Source organism: Loxodonta africana, chromosome 14 (assembly GCF_030014295.1).
Source record: "Loxodonta africana isolate mLoxAfr1 chromosome 14, mLoxAfr1.hap2, whole genome shotgun sequence".
Taxonomy (NCBI): Eukaryota; Metazoa; Chordata; class Mammalia; order Proboscidea; family Elephantidae; genus Loxodonta; species Loxodonta africana.
Genome location: NC_087355.1, coordinates 20,639,828 through 20,660,393, shown reverse-complemented (window position 1 = coordinate 20,660,393; position 20,566 = coordinate 20,639,828). Strand labels below are relative to the sequence as shown.

The following is a 20,566-nucleotide window of genomic DNA, read 5'->3' as shown; positions in this document are numbered from 1 at the left end:
TCGTTCGGAATTTTTTGGTTGTTTATTTTTGTTTCTGTTGTTTGGTTTGTGGCACGGAAGGGTCCGCGAGATCGAATTTACCCAATTCCCATCGACCTGGGACTAGCTGGTGGAAGGAATCCGCTCTGCCTTCGGATCACAGCCGGCAGGCAGAAGGGGGGCCGCGGGCAGCGCCCCGCGACGCGAACTCATCCGCTCTTTGCTTTTCCGCAGACCCGCAGCGCTCTGTGCCCCGGGATGGCTCTGCGACCGCTGGGTGAGGCCGGGCCCCAGGACAAGGTGTACTACCCGCCTTTCCAGAGCAACCCCCAGGACCTGGCCGCCTACTACACGTCTTCTCTGCCCTATGGCCACTACGGGAACACCCTTACCACCGCCCAGGAGGACTACCAATCTTTCCGGCAGCTGGACTCTGCAGTGTCGGAGTCCCAGTCCCAGGCCATGCTCCCCTTTGCCTTCGAGACGGCAGCTCCCCTGCTGATCTCGCGTCTGGCCCTACAGCCCGAGCTGCTCTATGATCTGCCCGGATACGGCAAGGTGCCACAGTGGTACCCAATTCCCCACCTTCCCAGGGAGGTGCCACACTTTGTGAAAAGCGAGTATACAGGAGCCAGCAGTGAAGACTTCGGCCACATAGGTGGCCAGAGCAACACTGGCCAGTGTTATGGACCTGAAACTTTAATCCCGCTGCCCCCTGTGGATGCTTGCCTGCTACCTGAAGATCAGAAGACCTTCCAGTTATCCTGCATCCCCAGCAAGGGGTCTGAGGATGTCCCCAAACCCCTGAGCCCAGAGGGGAAGTCGACTCATTACCACTTCACCGCCGAGGACCTGCACTTAGTTCTGTATGGAGCCATTCGCAGCTTGAAGTATCCAGTCCACCTGCATCATGCGATTTCTGGCCTTCCGGTCCCTGCAAGCAGCTCTGGTAAACGGAGTAAAAATCACCCCGTAGTTGGGTTGGATGGTACTAGAGGTGGGAGTGTGGAAGAGGCACTTCAAATTGTTGCTGAGTCTGTACAGGTTGAGGAGTGTACTAACAACAGAAATGGAGCCCGAAGATTCTAAGCTCAATTCTAAGGCTTCACTTTTACATGACTCCCAAGGTAGGCTTTGGTCAGAGTTGAGAGAAGTGAGGGTCAGGAAAGAAATGCTTCATGCAGCCCACTTGTTATCTGTGATCAGATTCTATCTGGATGCACGGTATCTCAATGACATCTTCATGCACTTTACACTTGAAGTCCCAGCTCAGACGTTTACCATAACCTTAATCAAAATCAGCACCATCCTCTGATTCTCCAGTTTCTTAAATTTACAAAGGGGGCTTATTATACAGCCTTGCAAGTGTTGTTCTGAGCCTCATATGAAAAACTGTGTATGAAAATCTCATTTAAAAAGAGCAGAAAAATGTAAAAATATAAAGGATAAACATGGCTACCTCTAGGGAGGGAAATGCCTTATAAAAGCCTTTCATAATAATGTTATTAATGAAAAGTATGAAAAAAATTCTTAACCTTACCTTTTTATAGGATCAAATTCTCTTCCTCAAAGTCTGGATAAAGATTCGCTTCAGCTACCAGAAGGTAGGCATGACTTCCACTTGAATTTCTTTTCCTGAGCTAATACAGATTCAGCTTCCTCACTGTATCTTCCCACCTTGATTTTTCTCTAGGTCTCTGCCTACGGTGGACGATATTTGGTGGAGTCCCACATTTTGGTGTGTTCTGTAGTAGCCTCATTGCCAAAGGAGTCAGGTTTGGGCCCTTTCAAGGTAAAGTGATCAACGCCAGTGAAATAAAGACCTATGGAGACAATTCTCTGATGTGGGAGGTAAATATATTTCTAGTGGCACTGCTGAAAATGGGGAGGGAAGCTGGTGGGGGAAAATCTTGGCCTTTGCACCTCAGGGAATGTTCCGGCCTGAATCAGTTAGTTCTCTTTGTGCTGTTTTGCAACATAAAGGGGAGAAATGGCAGGCCTCACTACTTGAGGATGGCACCTTTGCATGAATTCTATGAGTTCTCTGGTCTCTTAGGTCATTTTAGTCTATGAAGGTTAGCCAACAGATATGCATTTAAAGAATTAATGCATTGTGTTATATTTATAGGAAAATCCAAATGGCTGAAAATATGCCAAAGGAGAGAGAATTAATTTTTAAATTTGATATGTATTTGCCTATGCAGTTAGCAAAGAAGTTTTAAAACTGATACCCTTCAAGCTAGCAAAGGTGGACAGGACATACTGGTGGGTCTACAATTTGTTACCTGTATGGAAAACAATTTATCAGAACGGATCAAGTACCTTCCAGTGTTTAAAGCCTCTTGACACAGAATTTCTACTTCTAGTAATATAGTTTAGGAAAGTAATCTGAAATTCAGACTATGTAGAAGATGTTAATCGTGGGGTTGTTCATAATGAAACATTAGAGACATTGGAATTGCCCAGAGTGGAGAAAGACTTAAATTACAGCCCCATCAATATGCATGAAAACTAGGTTGGAATAAAATACACAATCGGTTGTCTGTAAGTGTTGTAATTAAATGTAATCTTCTCTTGTTTCCCTTAAAAACTAATATATAAAATTATAAAGTTAACATCTGCGTACAACAGAGATTTGGAAATCAAGAAAGTAATAAAGTGAAAATCCTTAAAAATCTGTCACATCATTGATGGAGATGCCTTTAAGCCTAAGTAAATTTATATACTACTTGTAATGGTGTCAAATCTAATTCATAGGAACTCAAGTATGAGATCTGGGTTATTCATTTCTAATAAATAAATGTATAAAAAAAATAGGGTAGGCAAAAGATGTACATTCCAAACTTCATGTCTTATTTCATTTAGATCTTTGAGGATGGTCAGTTGAGCCACTTTGTAGATGGAAAAGGAGGTGCAGGGAACTGGATGTCCTACGTCAACTGTGCCCGATTCCCCGAGGAACAGAACCTAGTTGCCGTGCAGTGTAAAGGGCAGATATTTTATGAGAGCTGCAAGGAGATCTACCAGAACCAGGAGCTCCTTGTGTGGTATGGAGACTGCTATGAGAAGTTTTTGGACATTCCCTTGAGACTTCGGTTCACAGACCAGGGCAAGCCATTACCTGGGCCCTCTGAAGGTAAGTGCATTCCCTGCCTCACCCGCTGGAGCCCTCCTCATGGAAGTTCTGGGCTCATGTCCTCAAACCCTCCTGTAGCCAGCTCCCCACCTGTAAGCTCCTCTCTCCCACAGGCTAATGGAAAAGACTAAACAGAGTGTCTTTAACCAGGGATGCATAACCCAGCTGGAGGAAAACACCTTCACCTTCCCTTCTACCTCTTCACCCTCTCCCAGAGAATGAAATAAGTGGATGCAAACTCTGCCTTAGGTGGGCCAGTTTGATTCATCTCTGCTGAGGCTAACACACCTGATGAAGTCAAAGAGTTAGAGCAGTGTCTTTCAAATGGTGTGCTGTGCATCTTAGTGGGGTGGGAAATCAGTGAGATCAGCATTCTAGAAAAGAAAAAGAATACAAGTAAAGTGAAATAGAAAATATTGATGTAGGTCAATAGTAAGAGGAAGCATTGTTTTGTAAAGCTTTTGTTTCCAAAGGACAAGTATTTGTATGCTAGGTCTCAAATATAAAATGTATTTCTGACTGTGAGCTCTTAACTTTCCAGTTTTAATGCAGGTATGACTAACAGGGGATCTTGTTAAGATGATGATTCTAATTCCAAGGACTGGGGTGGGGCCCGAGATTCTGCATTTCTAGCAAACATCCAGATGACAGCGATGCTGCTGATCCCTGGACCACATATGGGTAGCGAGGAGCTAGAGGACCCGTTCCACTCTCTAGGGATATGAGCCTCGTTTTTAATAAGCTCTTTAAGTAAATTTCACATACACAAACATTTGAAAACTACTGATCTAGTAGGTGGGACAAGACAAATGCAAATTACAGTAATATGTGCAATAGGATAGAAGGATGGATTGTTACCCAATAATGAATAATGGGTGTAATAGTTAAAGTCAAAGCAAACTGGTACTCATCACACTACAGCCGTTGTCGGCCACATGTCTCCCTGCTCCATCAAGACCCTTCAGGGCAGGAAATGATCCTCAAGAGCAATATCCCTGCTCTTGGGCTCGGATGTGTCCTGAATAAAAGAAGACGTTACAGCTGAGTGGGGAAATACTGCTTAGATTAAATAAAGGATGTAAGGCAGGGAGAAAAGGAAGGCAATCCAGACTCTGGGAGTAGTGAAGCCAAAGGCATGTAAAGATCCAACAAAGATTAGGAAGCAGGTAACAGCAGTCCCTTTGCAAAGCCCAAGGTAGAAATTTTTTTTTTTTTTTTATCACGCCTGTTTTGGTGAGCCGTCTTCCTACTACCCCAACGTGGGGGTGGGACGTGGGTAGAGCTGGAAAGGGTAGTTTCTCTATAGTCTGAGGAGCTCAAATTTGCCTCATACGTAGCACCAAACAAAGTCAGTCTTTTTTGCGGGGCGCGGAGGGTAGAGGGGAGTGAAAAGGAATTTGAGAAAAATACATGAGTAATAACTCAAAAAAGTAATCATTATTCTTTTTAAAACTTACCTAACGATATATATCGAGCTAGTAAATATTCATAACCTTTGATATCTCGGTAATGCTGTGTGCTGTCGAGTAGATTCCAAATCATAGTGTACCCTGTAGGACAGAGTTTCCTAGAGTGGCACAATGGTTAAGTGCTGGGCTGCTAACCAAAAGGTTGGTGGTTCAAACCCACCAGCCACTCCTCAGGAGAAAGATGTGGCAGCCTGCTTCTGTAAGGATTTACAGCCTTGGAAATCCAGTGGGACAGTTCTACTCTGTCCTGTTTTTGTTATTAGGTGCCATCGAGTCGGTTCCGACTTATAGCGACCCTATGCAGAAGAGAACGAAACGCTGCCCGATCCTGTGCCATCCTTAAAATCATTGTTATGCTTGAGCTCATTGTTGCAGCCACTGTGTTAATTGACCTTGTTGAGGGTCTTCCTCTTTTCCGCTGACCCTTTCCTCTGCCAACCATGATGTCCTTCTCCAGGGACTGATCCCTCCTGACAACATGTCCAAAGTATGTAAGACGCTGTCTCACCATCCTTGCCTCTGTCCTATAGGGTTCCTATGAGTCAGAATCAGCAAGTGATTTGGTTTTTTGGTTCATCTTTATGGGAGCGGATCGCCAAGTCTTTTCTCCTGTGGAACAGCAGCTGGTAGTTTGAACCACCCACCCTTTGGTTAGCAGCCCAGTGCTTAACCCTTGCACCACCAGGGTTCCTAGTCTCAGGAATACTCTTCTGAAACTTTATCTTCAGGAAAGAGTCCAAAAAGAAAAATTTTGCCTGCAGGGGTTTTAATTATAGCACCATCCATATTAGTGATAAATTACAACCTAAGTGCTCAGTGGTAGGATGATTAAGTAACATGGAATAGTACGCAGATAACTGAGATCACAATCGTATACTAAGCAACAGGAGTGAGGACTTAATGATACTTGTTAGTTACCAACGAGTGGATTTCAATGCTTTGTGGGGGAAAAAACCCAGCACACAGTTCCTCTTGTTCCAATTCTGAACCAAATTACAGCCAGTGCTTGCAGCGTCTTTAAAATGGCATATATTTGGACAGTGTCTGGAAAGAGAGATGTAAAAAACTTAGTCTCTTGGGGGAGGAATTACGAATGAATTATTTTGCTATATTTTGGATATGATAAAAGTGAAAGGAAAATCAAAATTCCTCTGCTCTCAGAAGAAATGTTTTCACAAAAGCTTTTGGCTAGGGCGGAACACTAAAGAGCCTTCCCTTTTAAGGTCTGATTGAAGAAGGAAGGATCTGGGCCCTATGTGGATGGATTGTTTGAGTATGCAAGCGTGCCTCAAGTGTTTTGGGGGGATGGAGGTGTGAAATGGGAGGACAGCTCTTAATGGTTCCCAAACTATATCCAAACCGAGTTTATGACACAGCAGAGAGCATTATATTGAGAAATCCCTTGACTAGAAAATTGTAGTTGAATGAGATGGGAGAGAAGAAAAATTTCCAAAGGCCCAAGGAAAAAATGTGCACAGCTAAAGCCTGATTAACAGGGCCAGTGTTTCATTTATGCCTACATGGCTATTCTTAAGCTAATGTATTGTTAGTTGCCATCAAGTCAACTCCAATTCATGACAAACTCCTGTGCAGAGTAAAACTACTCCATAGGGTTTCAAGGCTGTAACCTGCGGAATCAGATCACCTGGCCAGTCTTCCGAGGCATCTCTGGGTGGGTTCAAATTGCCAGCCTCTCTGCTAGTCAAACCCTTAGCTATTTCCACCACTAACTCATTATTGAACCCTTATTCTGAAGTTTTTTGTGGGCTTTAGTGCTTTGAATTTTAAAGATTACTGATCCTTTAATACAGACCCTCTCGTCCCACCCCAGGAAGCAGAAAGGCCAGGAATTTTTGATGGATGAAGATTGTAGCTCTGAGCAAAAACCATCCCAATAGGGGGGTTCTGAGAATATTAGCACCTCAATGAAAGTGATAGACAGCAGGGCAATGGATCTTCCGTTGGGTTGGAGGTTGCCTCCTGGTTATTTACTTAATGAATGGTTTATTTCCTTAGCCACCTGTTAAACGTGCTGGGACTGTAGTTGTCTACTAACAAAGCTCCTGATGGACAGCTTCCCTGCAGTCCTGATGCATATGCTCCTGGCCCTTCTCTCCCTCCCTGGGGGCAGACAAAAAGGTCTCAGTGATGCATTCATAGTCAAAGCCACTTTATCCTCTGGAATCCAGAGTGTACTCGGCAGGGGTGCTTTTGTGTAGGTGGCCTGTCCTCCTCCCTTCCCCCTACGTAAATATAACCCCAAACCTCCTTTGCTAGAGCCGGCTTCACCTTCTCTAACCTCCCGCCTCCCCAACCCTCCTCCAATAATAACAAATTGGCCTTTCTGGGTCATCTCTATCATTCAGTGATAATATCCCTCACATGGATAAGAACTCACTAAGTGTTAGAATTAATCACCATGATCACCCAGGGAGGTAGGGAAGGCGAGACATTTTCATCCTGACTCTATACATGAAGATTCTAGCTCTGGAATCTTTCCCCAAAGTTTAGAGAAGTGAACTACAAAGGAACATCTCAGTTTCCTCGTCCTGAGAGGGCATCTAGAATTTTGTAAATGGGCTCCAAAGGGAGCAGCACGCGAGAAGCCCTGAAAGTGAGCTGTGGTTGGTTATCCTTGTCCTGGGTGCACTGTTGGAGCTGTGGCTGGGACTAATTTTTAAAGTGAGAGTCAGCAGAGTAAGCTTGCCACAAGTGCCAGTCAAGAATGGTCAAGAACTGCAGAATTGAACGGCTCCCAAGCTGTACTGGAGGAAGGGTTTCTTCAGCAAATACATTGCAGGGGGAAAAGTGAAGGAGAATTTAGGAGACTTTAGAGACATAGCAAGCATGTACCTATGTAGACTTTGAATCCTAATTTGAACAAATGACTAAAATAATTAAATTAATATATGCATATATATTTACATTAAGGAATTAGAGTTAATATTTTAGGTATGGTCAATGGTTATTCTTTTTTTTTTTTTTTAATAATTTTTATTGTGCTTTAAGTGAAAGTTTACACGTCAAGTCAGTCTGTCACATACAAGCTTATACACACCTTACTACATATTCCCTTTTACTCTCCCCATGATGAGTCAGCCTGCTCCTTCCTTCCAGTCTCTCCTTTCGTGCCGGTTTTGCAAGTTTCTAACCCTCTCCACCCTCCCATCTCCCCTCCAGACAGGAGATGCCAACACAGTCTCAAGTGTCCACCTGATGCAGGTAGCTCACTCTTCATCAGCATCTCTCTCCAACCCATTGTCCAGTCCCTTCCATGTCTGATGAGTTGTCTTTGGGAATGGTTCCTGCCCTGTGCCAACAGAAGGTGTGGGGACCATGACCGCCGGGATTCTTCTAGTCTCAGTCAGATCATTAAGTCTGGTCTTTTTATGAGAATTTGGGGTCTGCCATCCTACTGTTCTCCTGCTCCCTCAGGGGTTCTCTGTTGTGCTCCCTGTCAGGGCAGTCATCGGTTGTGGCCGGGCACTATCTAGTTCTTCTGGTCTCAGGATGATGTAAGTCTCTGGTTCATGTAGCCCTTTCTGTCTCTTGGGCTCATAGTTATCCTGTGACCTTGGTGATCTTCATTCTCCTTTGATCCAGGTGGGTTGAGACCAATTGATGCATCTTAGATGGCCGCTTGTTAGCATTTAAGACCCCAGATGCCACACTTCAAAGTGGGGTGCAGAATGTTTTCATAATAGAATTATTTTGCCAATTGACTTAGAAGTCCCCTTAAGCCATGGTTCCCAAACCCCCGCCCTTGCTCCACTGACCTTCGAAGCATTCAGTTTATCCTGGAAACTTTGCTTTTGGTCCAGTCCAGTTGAGCTGACCTTCCATGTATTGAGTATTGTCCTTCTCTTCACCTAAAGTAGTTCTTATCTACTAATTAATCAGTAAAGAACCCTCTCCCACCCTCCCTCCCTCCTCATAACCACAAAAGTATGTGTTCTTCTCAGTTTATACCATTTCTCAAGATCTTATAATAGTGGTCTTATACAATATTTGTCCTTTTGCAACTGACTAATTTCACTCAGCATAATGCCTTCCAGGTTCCTCCATGTTATGAAATGTTTCACAAATTCGTCACTGTTCTTTATCGATGCGTAGTATTCCACTGTGTGAATATACCACAATTTAACCATTCATCTGTTGATGGACACCTTGGTTGCTTCCAGCTTTTTGCTATTATAAACAGAGCTGCAATAAACATGGGTGTGCATATATCTGTTCATGTAAAGGCTCTTATTTCTCTAGGGTATATTCCGAGGAGTGGGATTTCTGGGTTGTATGGTAGTTCTATTTCTAACTTTAAGAAAACACCAGATAGATTTCCAAAGTGGTTGTACCATTTGACATTCCCACCAGCAGTGTATAAGAGTTCCAATCTCTCCGCAGCCTCTCCAACATTTATTATTTTGTGTTTTAGGGATCAGTTGCTGGTCGGAGATGTCATAGCTGAAAATTGTTTCCCAATCTGTAGGTGGTCTTTTTACTCTTTTGGTGAAGTCTTTAGATGAGCATAGGTGTTTGATTTTTAGGAGATCCCAGTTATCTGGTTTCTCTTCGTCGTTTTTGGTAATGTTTTGTATTCTGTTTATTACTTTTATTAGGGCTCCTAACGTTGTCCCTATTTTTTCTTCCATGATCTTTATCGTTTTAGTCTTTATGTTTAGGTCTTTGATCCACTTGAAGTTAGTTTTTGTGCATGGTGTGAGGTATGGGTCCTGTTTCATTTTTTTGCAAATGGATATCCAGTTATGCCAGCACCATTTGTTAAAAAGACTATCTTTTCCCCACTTAACTGACACTGGGCCCTTGGTTATTCTTTTTAAGAAGTTTTTTTTGTCGTTTTGTTTTTACTTTGATAAATTGTATATAACAAAACCTTTGCCATTTTGAGGATTTTTATGCATACAATTCAGTGATGTTAATTTTATTACATGTTGTACAACCATCACCACTATCCATTTAAAAGTCATTATCTTTTAAAGATAACAGTCTGAGGTAGCTATGAACCAAATAATAAATCAGTATCAAAGAGTCCCTTATGAAGGAAGTGGTAATGATATAAATGAGACAAAATTAGCTGTGAGTTGAGAATTGTGGCAGTTCAGTGATGGGGTACCTTAGGGTTTATCACACGATTATTTCTACTTTGGTATACGTTTAACATTTTCTGTAATGAAAAGTTTGAAGTAAGCCTGAGGGACGGTAGCTTAAAAAAGCCACTGCCATGTATCCCCCTGTGTTTGACAGAGTCTGAAGAAGGTTACAGATGTGAAAGATGTGGGAAAGTATTTACCTACAAATATTACAAAGATAAGCACCTCAAATACACCTCCTGTGTGGACAAAGGTGATAGGAAGTTTCCCTGTTCTCTCTGCAATCGGTCCTTTGAGAAGCGAGACCGGCTCCGTATCCATGTCCTTCATGTTCATGAGAAGCACCGGCCTTACAAGGTAAGACTCAGGAAGGTGAGCAGTCCTGGACTGCCACTTTTCCCCTCTATTTTTGCACTCCTTCTCCAAACCCCTGAACACATACAGCTGGCCACCTGGGTGCTAGGTGCTGGAATACAATGCCGATGAGCCAGGAACTCTGAAGGAGGTGACTGTGCTATGGAAGAAGCAGGTGAAAATGAACAGGTGCAGTGACAGGTGCAAGGTGCTGGGATGCACAGGGCAGAGTGGAAAACACAAGAAAGGAGTGCCCACTGCTACCTGCACACTTGGGTTTTGAAAGGCTTCATGGAAATGGTGGCCTTGGCACTGAATCTTGAAGGAAAACTGGGCTATCTGTCTTGAATCAGAGGCAAGGTTGGTTGGGGAGAGGAAAGTGTTGGGACATTCTAGGCAGGAGAAAACCTGGCTCGTGGCTTTAGGTAACTGCAGGTTGTTCCATCATCCATGCAGGTGTGTTGATAGGTGTAGGTGAGGATGAAACACAGTCATGGTCCAAAGAATGCCAGGCCTGTATGGCATGCAAAGGATTTTTAAGGAAGGAGAGCAATAATGGCCGTAGGGAGCCATGTTCACGCCAGTCCAGATACTGGTGACCAGTATCTGGCAGCCTTGGTACAAAAAGAACAGCCTTTAGGTATGGATGGACTCAGGTTTGACTCCTTGCCCTGTCAGAATTAGCTGTCTAGGCTGCAGCCTTGAGCAACTCCTTCTAGCCTCACTTTTTTACCCTACTTGAAAACTGGGGAGTATAGGCAGTTCCCAGGTTACGAATGAGATCTGTTCCTAAGTCTGTCTCAACGCTGAATTTGTAGGTAAGTCAGAACGGGCACATACTGTTCTTATTCAGCATCTGGTAGTCAAATGTTTGTCTTAGTATGTATTTTACCTTTCTATGCATTGGCTGCTAACCAAATGGTCGGCAGTTCAAGTCCTCCAGGTGCTCCTAGGAAACCATATGGGGTCACTATGAGTCAGAAATGACTTGATAGTACTTTTTTTTTATGCATATAAAACACTTCTAAACAACACTGTTTTCAAGAGCCTTACAAAGTAATGTGTACATTCGTTATTATGAACCACTGTGTTTAACTTAAATTTTGAATATAATAGGCTTTATGGCAGTCCATTCCTAAGTATGAGTTGTCCATAAGTCAGACATTTGTAACCCAGGAACTGCCTGTACGGTATTTCTAGTTAGTGTTTTGTTGTTTTTGTTCTCGTTTCATTTATTTTTAATTTTCAAGGCCAGGTTGTTTCTAATTGCTACCCTTTTAACTCAAATATTTATTTTTTTGTTTTAATAAAGATAAAGCATCCCTATTAGTAAAACTTCAACCACTACAGAAAAATTAACAAAGACTTTTAAAATACAACCAAAATCTTAACCAACCTGCTTCCCCTGCACACATAAGCACACGTGGGAACCATGTGCACCTCGCTCCCCCAAGAGGAAAATTGTTCTTCCTTTTTAGCAAATGTGACTTTTAAAAGTGGTATCAAAACCAAAGGCTACACATTTTTTCTCTGCCAGTCTCTCAGTGGTTTTGCCTATTTTCCTTTGCCTGGTTCAGAACTCCCAAGAAAGATTTCAGAAGAGTGAGCAGCATCAAGAGTAAAGAGAAACAGCATGAACTGTTCACAGAATATGGCTGTACTACACACTTCCACTTGATGCCCAGAGTGCTTTTCTTTTTTCGTAGGTTCGACATTGTATTCTTAGATTATCTGCCACTCTGAATCACGATTTTGGTTTACATAATTTGCCACTACCCCCATAGATATTTTAGCTTCTTGTCTCTAGTGGAGCGTTGGGCACATAGTAGGTACTCGATAAATACTTGTTAAATTAATTAATTGTACAGTGCTTGCAAGTTAATCACAACCCTCTGAAGGAGACAGAGAAGGAGTTTGTCCATGAGGAAAGTCAGGCAACGAAGAGTCCAAGTTTAACTGATTTGCTGTAGTCATATAGTCCTTGTTGATAAAGCAGGACTAATTATAGGCTCTTTATTTTATACCCTAATCCTGTTCAGCTTCCACTCAAAAGTGTTCGGCAAATTATCAGAATCACAACATTAGAGACAGGGTCTGGGCCAGAACCCATGCCACCTGACTCTTCACCTCAAGTCCTCTAACTTGAGGTGGTCCTGCTTCCAGTACATAAACACAATAATTCTGCCATGTTTTTCACACCCAGACTGTCAAAATGTTGAATTAACTTGGTCAGAGAAGATGTGGTTTCAATTATTTCTTTCTTTTTTGCCTTAGTGTTCTACGTGTGGGAAGTGTTTCTCTCAGTCTTCCAGCCTAAACAAACACATGAGAATCCACTCTGGAGAGAGACCGTACCAGTGTGTGTATTGTACAAAGGTAAATGGAAATCTCCTTCTAACAGGCCTTTCTTTTTTGAGCCCTGATTGGGTGTTCATGGTTAAGAGCTTGAAGCATAATGGTAGGCTTATAATCAGCTCTTGGTAAAGGCTAATCCGTTATCATCTCTCCAGTCCCCATTATCACCCTCAAATATGCTTGAGCTTGGTCAGTTGGCAGTTAGGACATGTGTAATGAAACACATCCCAAATTTACAGGGATCTGATAATTACAGAAAATATTGCATAGTATTGAAGAACGTGGACTCTGGCAAAGTTCGAATCTTGCCTGTGATGTTTAAATCTAGCTGTGTAACCTTGAGCAAGTAGCTTCTGTGTTTCGTTTCCCCATTGGTAAAGCGGGAGAAATAAGTAGTCTTTGCCTTACAAAGTCATTAATTTATATGAGTTAATATACTACGTAAGACACTTGGAACAGTGTCTGGCTTATTGTAAGAACTATTGAAATGGTAGCTACTATTGTTACTCTTTTAATCTATAGAGATTTAAAATTGGGAGAATGCTGCTGATTCAACTTTCTAGAGGGCCATTGCAGAAATGGCACCAAATCTAACTATGTTATACAGAATATTGAGTTGCAAAAAAGAGAAACACATAGTTAGGCTTGCTGGAATAGAGATAATAGTTTGACCATTATCTTAGAAATATATAACAAAACCCTTCTTGTCCTAGTTTGATGATCTACATTGGCACTGTCCAGGGGTGGTAGCCATTAGCCATATGCAATTATTTAAATCAATAAAAATGTAATACTTAGCCCCTCAGTTGCACTAATCACATTTTAAGTGCTCAGTAGCCAGAGACCACCAAATTGGACAACTCAGATACAGAATATTACCATTATCCCAGAAAGTCCTATTGGATAGCACTGGTATAGACTATGTTTCTACCACCAAGAGTCGTTTACATTTTAAAAATAAAGCTGTTAAAGGAATATTGGCAGTCTTAGTCAAGAATACTTCTGAAACCCCAAAGAACAATAAAACATTGGGTCTACCAGGCTTAGAGAAACTAATAAATCCAAAGGAAGAGTGTGTCAATGGAATGAAGGCAATCAGCATAGAAAAATGGAGGTGGGAGATATAACTAGACCATAAGTAGATTAATAAGATTGATCATGTCTGGGTATTCTGCACAAGTACAGTATGTGCATTTTACTGAGTAAGCCAATGTGCCAATCCTGAAAGGTCTTGTTGGGGCAGGCTAATACTCCCGGATGCTCCATTGCCATGTTTCTCTCCTAATCCTCCAAATTGGAAATCACTAGTTTAAGCTGGTGTTTTATATCACTGTCAATGGACCAGAAGATCTAAGTCATTTTCTCATGCAGTCCATACTCAGTAGCAGTGGGTTTGTATTTCTCACTAAAATGCATTTGAAACCCCGAAGTCAGTGCTTGTGATGCTCTTGAAGCCATTCCTGGACATGCTGTGAGGACAAATACAAATTAGACGAAAAAAAGAGAAACTTAATTCTCCCTATTGAAAAATAAAAGAAGACCTCTCACCCGTTTCTTAAGAGCATTTACACTAGAAAACTTAGTTCTTTCTTTGCCTCTTTGCAGTATATGTTAACCTTTGTAAAGGCTAAATAAGCCTCTTGCCAATTTTATAACCCAGGCATGTTTCCTCAAGGACCCGAAAGCCATCTCTTTGATAAGTAGTCAGTCAAGGAAGATAGCACCCCTGTCTCCCAGTTTGCTGGGAGAACAGGAGCCTAACTTCAGCCGGGATTGGGCTCCAAGTTGTGCTTAGGACACGAGATGATACTTCAGTACAACACTTGGGAGCCATTTTAAACAGTCAAGTCACCAATGAAGCACAAAACTGCAAAAAAAGTGACACTTAAATAGACCTCGGAAAGGACACTCATTACATTGTGAGCATCACCTTGTTCTGATTTCACCTGAGAACAGGCGTACCTACCTACAGTCAAAAAGATAGGAGAAACTGATTTTTTTTCTTCGGCCAAGGCAACTGGCAAACACAGGTGGCTGTCCCAACTCCCTGGTGAATTCAGGATGACAAAGGGTGCTTTCTAACTTGAGGACCAGTTGTCATTTATCTTGAGAACTTGTATGAAGGGGGTTGCATTAGCTTGTCTATATAAAAGGATAAAATCTGTTTCTGTTTTTGTGATCTCTTTAGTGAATTACCAGTGATGCACATCACATTCTGGTTTAACACTTGTTCCATAATAAAACTGTTTTCTTTCTCTTGTACTTTTGTGGAGAGTTTGTCTGGCTTGGCAGGAATCACAGAGGCAAAAATTTGAGTCTCCCAAGTTGCCTGTCTCAGCTGAAGTCAAAAAAGGCAACTCCCTGCCCTCTTGTTTCAGCTCTCATAATGTAAATGAGCCTCCTTTCCGGAGGTCTATTTAGTGTCTTTTTTTTTTTTTTTTTTGCAGTTTCGTGCTTTTGTTGGTTACTTCAATGTTTAAAATGGCCCCCAAGTGTAGTGCTGAAGTATCTATTGTCTAGTGTCCTAAGCACAAAAAGGCTGTGATATGCATTACAGAGAAAATATATGTGTTAAGATAAGCTTTGTTCAGGCAGGAGTTACAGGGCTTTGGCCATGAGTTCAATGTTAGCAAATCAACAATATATATTAAATAAGGTGTCTTTAGACAGAAATGTACTTAAAACAAGTTTATATATTGTTCGGTTGTCAAAAAGGTTGTGACCAGAGATTTGCAGGAACCTAATCCTGTATGCCCCCTTGAGCAATGAATGGTTCAGTATTTGCTGATTCAATGTTCACAGAGACATAGAACATGACTACTGCGAATCATGACAATCGACTGTACCTCTAATACTACTACCTGAAAGGGACAAAGGTTAGGCATAGTATTGAAGTTAATGAGGAAAAGGTTATAAATAATAGAAAGAGAAGAAATGGCCAAGAAAAGATATGTGAAAACAACAAAATACTTGGGAATCTAAAATGATACAGCCAGTCTGGAAAATGGTATGGAAATTTCTTTTAGAACTAAGCATGCTATTATCAAATGATCCAGTTGGACTCCTGGGCATTATCCCAGAGAAATGAAGACTTACATGGCCACATAAAAACCTGTACACAAGTGTTTACAGCAGCTTTATTCATAACACTTCAAAACTGGACACAACACATACGCTCTTCAGTGGGTTAAACAGACTGGTACATCCATGTCATAAAATACTACTGAGCAATAAAAAGGAATGAGCTATTGATACATACAACCACCTGGATGAATCTCCAGAGAATTATGCTAAGTGAAAAAAAGCAAACCCCAAAAGGTTACATACTGTATGATTCATTTTATATAACATTCTTTTAATGACAATATTACACAATTGGAGTACCAGTTTTGGAGTTGCCAGTGTTTAAGGAGGAGGTAGGAGCAGCAGGGAAGTAGTTTTGGCTAAAAAAGGACAAAATGAGGGATTCTTCTGTTGGAAATGTTCTGTGTTTTGACTATCAATGTCAATATCCTGGTTGTGATATTGTGCTATAGTGATTTTTTTTTTTTTTTTAGTTGTGGTGAAACTATATATAGCAAAATATATGCCATCTCAACAATTTCTACATGTACAATTCAGTAACATGGGTTACATTCTTCAAGTTGTGCAACCATTTTCACTCTCCTTTTCCAAATCATTCCACCACCATTAACATAAACCCATTGCCCCCTAAGCAAACCGCCCCCCTTTCCCTAGCCCTGGTAGCCACTAATAATAATCTTTGGCTTATACACATTTTGCTTATTACATATAAGTGAGATTATACAGTATTTGCCCTTTTGCAACTAAATTATTTTGCTCAGCATGAGTCTTTAAGGTTCATCCATGTTGTGGCATGGATCAGGACTTCAATTCTGTGTACAGCTGAGTAGTATTCCATTATGTATATGTACCACATTTAATTTATTTGGTCTTCTGTTGATGAACATTTTGGTTGTTTCCACCTTTTGGCTATTGTGAAAAATGCTATCATGAACATTAGTGTACAGGTATCTGTTTGCATTCCAGCCTTCTTCTGGATATATACCTATGTCATGGATTGAATTATGTCCCCCCAAAATGTGTGTATCAGTTGGGCTGGGCCATGATTCCCAGTATTGTGTGATTTTCCTATATTTTGTAAATCCCGTTTCTATGATGTTAATGAGGGAGAATGGGCGGCAGTTGTGTTAGTGAGGCAGGACTCAATCTACAAGATTGGATTGTGTCTTGGAGCAATCTCTTGAGATATAAAAGAAAGAAGAGAGCAGAGAGACAGGAGGACCTCATACTACCAAGAAAGCAGTGTCAGGAGCAGGGTGTGTCCTTTTGACCCGGGATCCCTGCGCAGAGAAGTTCCTAGTCTGGGGGAAGATTGATGATAAGGCCAACAGAGAGAGAAAGCCTTCCCCTGGAGCTGACACCCTGATTTTGGACTTGTAACCTACTAGGCTGAGAGAATAAATTTCTCTTTATTAAAGCCATCTACTTGGTGGTATTTCTGTTATAGCAGCACTGATTTTTTTGGGTAGATGACTACAACAACCTAGGACTGGGTTTGCCAGGATATATGGCAGCTCTGTGTTCTACTTTTTGAGGGACTGTCAAAACTTTTTGCACAGTGGCTATACCATTTCACATTTCCAGTGGATGAGAGTTCCAGTTTCTCCACAATTTCGCCAATACCTATTGTTTTCCATTCGCCCTACAGGTTTCCTCAAAAATGTTACCACTGGAGGAAACTGGGCAAAGAGTACAGGGAATCCATTATTTATTACAACTGCATGTAAATCTATAATTAACCTCAAAATAAAAAGTTAAAAAAAAAATCCAATAAGGTACTGATCTATGCAAAGAATATTACTTCAGCCAACATTAGTTTCTGCTGTAATGCAGCTTGTCTTGAAGTGTAGTCGTAGGGCCGCTTGTATCAGAATCTCTAGGTACTTGGGCTCCTGGGTTTCATGTCAGACCTCCTGAGTCAGACTGTGTGAGGTGAGGCTGAGAATCTGCATTTTTAACTAGACCCCCAAGGGATCTTGGTTGCACCGAAGAGCCAGAACTCTAATTTTATTTTCTTGTTAGTTGCCCTCAGGTCCATTCCAACTCATGGCAACCCCATATGTGTAGAGTAGAACTGCTCCATGGTGTTTTCAAGGCTGTGACCTTTTGGAAGCAGATTACCAGGGTTGTCTTCCAAGGCACCTCTGGATGAGTTTGAACCACCCTATCGGTGCCTGACCATTTATGCTACCCAGGGATTCCTCTCTAATATCTGTGCCACTCAAAACCAGTCAATCAAGTCCTTTCTCATTAAACTGCTGTTGACCAAAAATGCAACTTAGCCTTAAAATCCGAGGTTCATCATTTGGGGAGCTACGGTTGACACAAGTTACCAATAACAATGAGGTTAACCTTGTTTTGTTGGTTATCCAGCTCATGGAGTTTTGCTTTTTCTCTTCTTTGCCAGACTTTCACTGCCTCCAGCATCCTCCGCACACATATTAGGCAGCACTCTGGGGAGAAGCCCTTCAAGTGCAAGTACTGTGGCAAATGTTTTGCATCCCATGCTGCCCATGATAGCCATGTTCGACGCTCACACAAGGATGATGATCATGGCTTCTCTGTGTCTGTGGAAAAATCTCAAATCAAGAGGCTCTCTACTGCCACATGAAGTTTCATGAGTTCTGCTAGCCCTCGGAGTTTGGGGGGCAATGTGAAAATTAGGACTAAGATTCTTTATATTTCTTGTTTTGGGTATGTCATGAGCAAATGATAGTAATATTGAGATGAGAAAAATGGAGCTGACCAATTTGTTGAATTTACCATATTTACTGACTGGTTTTAACAGTTTTGCAGAAACGTTTTTCCCAACTTTTAATAAGAATTGAGTTTGGTGCGGTGAATTCACCTAGAAACCATGAAAGCTGATTGCTAACCATGTATGAGGGTCTGGAAAACTCAACAGAAACCCTGAAAATGACTGTAGAAGTCCCTGCCTTCTAGAAGACTTATATGGAAGGCCCAATCCAATCCCTTCATTTCAGGGATGAAGAGAATAGTCTTGATTTCTTGATTGGGGGGGTAGGGGGGAAGGTTCCCTTTCCTCTACTATTTGCCTTGAGCCCTGAATTGTAATATTATCTTTGGCCATCACCTGTTACTATATGTTATAGGACACATTCTTTAAAAATTCATTCAAACTAGAGCTTTTTAAGTATTATAACTAAGTCATTCAAATGTAAATTAATCTCCTGTCTCTTTTAATTCATTTTAAAACCTTGGTTCTCACACTCCCCTCCCCGCCAACCCCCCCCCCCCCCACATACAGAAAACTGTTGGTTAATAATTTAAGTTCAGTAGCACCAGACAAAATCACTTAGAGGGCATGGAAGTTATTCACCCCATCATCTGTGACCTTTACCAATCGGGAAAGAAAAATTATTACCTAACAGAGAAAGACTGAAGAATTGCGGTAGGCTAAAAAATAATGATATTCCTGGTTTGAGTAGCTGGTTCATGCTAGTATAGAGAGTCTAAAAAAAATAGAGACACCTACCCAGACACCTAAAAAAAAAAAAGACAAATGCAAGCTTGTGGAAATGATCTTTTCTAGTGTACAGAGATAACAGGCTAGACTCATGAGTATTGAGAAGCAATGTATATTGAGCGTTTACTACTTGCTACCACTGAGCCAAGGCCTTTATATGCATTCTCTAGCTGAGTCCTCACATTAACCCTACAATATGGTAACACTGAGTTTGCTGGGGAAGTTGAGGACTCAAGCTGGGTCTACCCAGGTCCTACACCCAGACTCTTAACTAGCCCCTATGCTCTAGTCTGTGAATCCTGCTCAAGAAATGGCATTTTTCTACTAATCCCATTGTTCCCTGCTAAAACCAAAACCAAACCCATTGCCATCAAGTCGATTGTGACTCATAGTGACCCCATAGGACAGAGTAGAATTGCCTCATAGGGTTTCCAAGGAGTGCCTGGTGGATTTGAACTTTTGACCTTTTGGTTAGCAGTTGCAGCTCTTAACCACTATGACACCAGGGTTTCCCTACATTCTTCCAATATTCACCAGAATAAGCAGAATAAAGTGCTTCATGGGCAACCTAGCTACTAAGGACATGTCACAGCCCTGGCCATGCAGCTGTTGACTGCCTAGGGTTTGTCTTCACCCTTGATCCACAGCCCTGGCTCTCAATATGGAGCACATTCACTATGGACCAGATACCCCCGCAACAAGGGGGCACCCAGCTGTGGCAGAGCCCTTTAGGGAATAGAGGTAGTACTGGTGGGAAGGCAGTGACAGATCTTCCTCTGGGGATTGTTGGCTGAGCTGACTTGGTCTGAGTAATTTATCCTATGGGAATGTGCTCTGTTGTATTAGCGCTGTTCAGTTCATGCTAATTAAGACAGAACAATGGTCTCTTGAAAAGGTTGGGGCTCATCATGTAATTAGGTAGCCTTTCTTTGACAGTCCAAAATACATTACTTGAAACGTTTGCTTACTGTTTGTGAATCTGAACATTTTATTTTTAAACTCAAACAGTAAAAAGCAAGACATCAGGAACTGGTTTGATGCCAATTTTTTCACTAGTTGAATAGTTCAAATGAACTACTTTGTTCTTTGAACCTGAAGAGTGGCAACAGAAGGTCATTTTTTTTTTTTTTTTTTTTTTTTGGCGCTTTTCTGACAGTCACATTTATTTGGACCTGATTCCTGAAGTTTTGGTCATACCAATCAACTTATATTTCTTAATTTTTGGTTTGGGAACATCTTTCTTTAGTAATTACCTTAATTTTTCTTACGTTTGTTTACTTAAAATGGATAGCTCTCTCATTTCTGAAACTAATTTGAACCAGTTTACAATAATTTAAAAAATAAAACAAACCAAAAAACATACTAAGACAGTTAAAGTAGAAAACATCATCATTTAGAAAGTAGAATGAGATAAAAGCCCTCATCGAGTATAATCATGCTGGCTGAACACTTTTGGAAGCAGTAAGATGTAATAAACAGATTTTGGAATCAGACAAACTTATTTGTATACCATTTCCTCATTGTATAATGTTGGGCAAGTCATTTAATTTTTTGAACTTTAATTTCCTCATCCATAAAATAATGTAATCATTAT

At 41.4% G+C, this 20,566-nt stretch overlaps 1 protein-coding gene across 1 annotated transcript; it reads left to right on the top strand.

The window, feature by feature from the left end:
- Window positions 1-237: 237 nt before the first annotated feature.
- Window positions 238-18,377, top strand: PRDM14 (PR/SET domain 14). The gene is made up of 7 exons (XM_003408216.4): window positions 238-928; window positions 1,530-1,583; window positions 1,673-1,830; window positions 2,845-3,115; window positions 9,847-10,049; window positions 12,321-12,422; window positions 17,893-18,377. The coding sequence occupies exons 1-7, from the start codon at window positions 238-240 to the stop codon at window positions 18,094-18,096; spliced, it is 1,683 nt and encodes a 560-aa protein (XP_003408264.2). The 3' UTR covers window positions 18,097-18,377.
- Window positions 18,378-20,566: the final 2,189 nt, after the last annotated feature.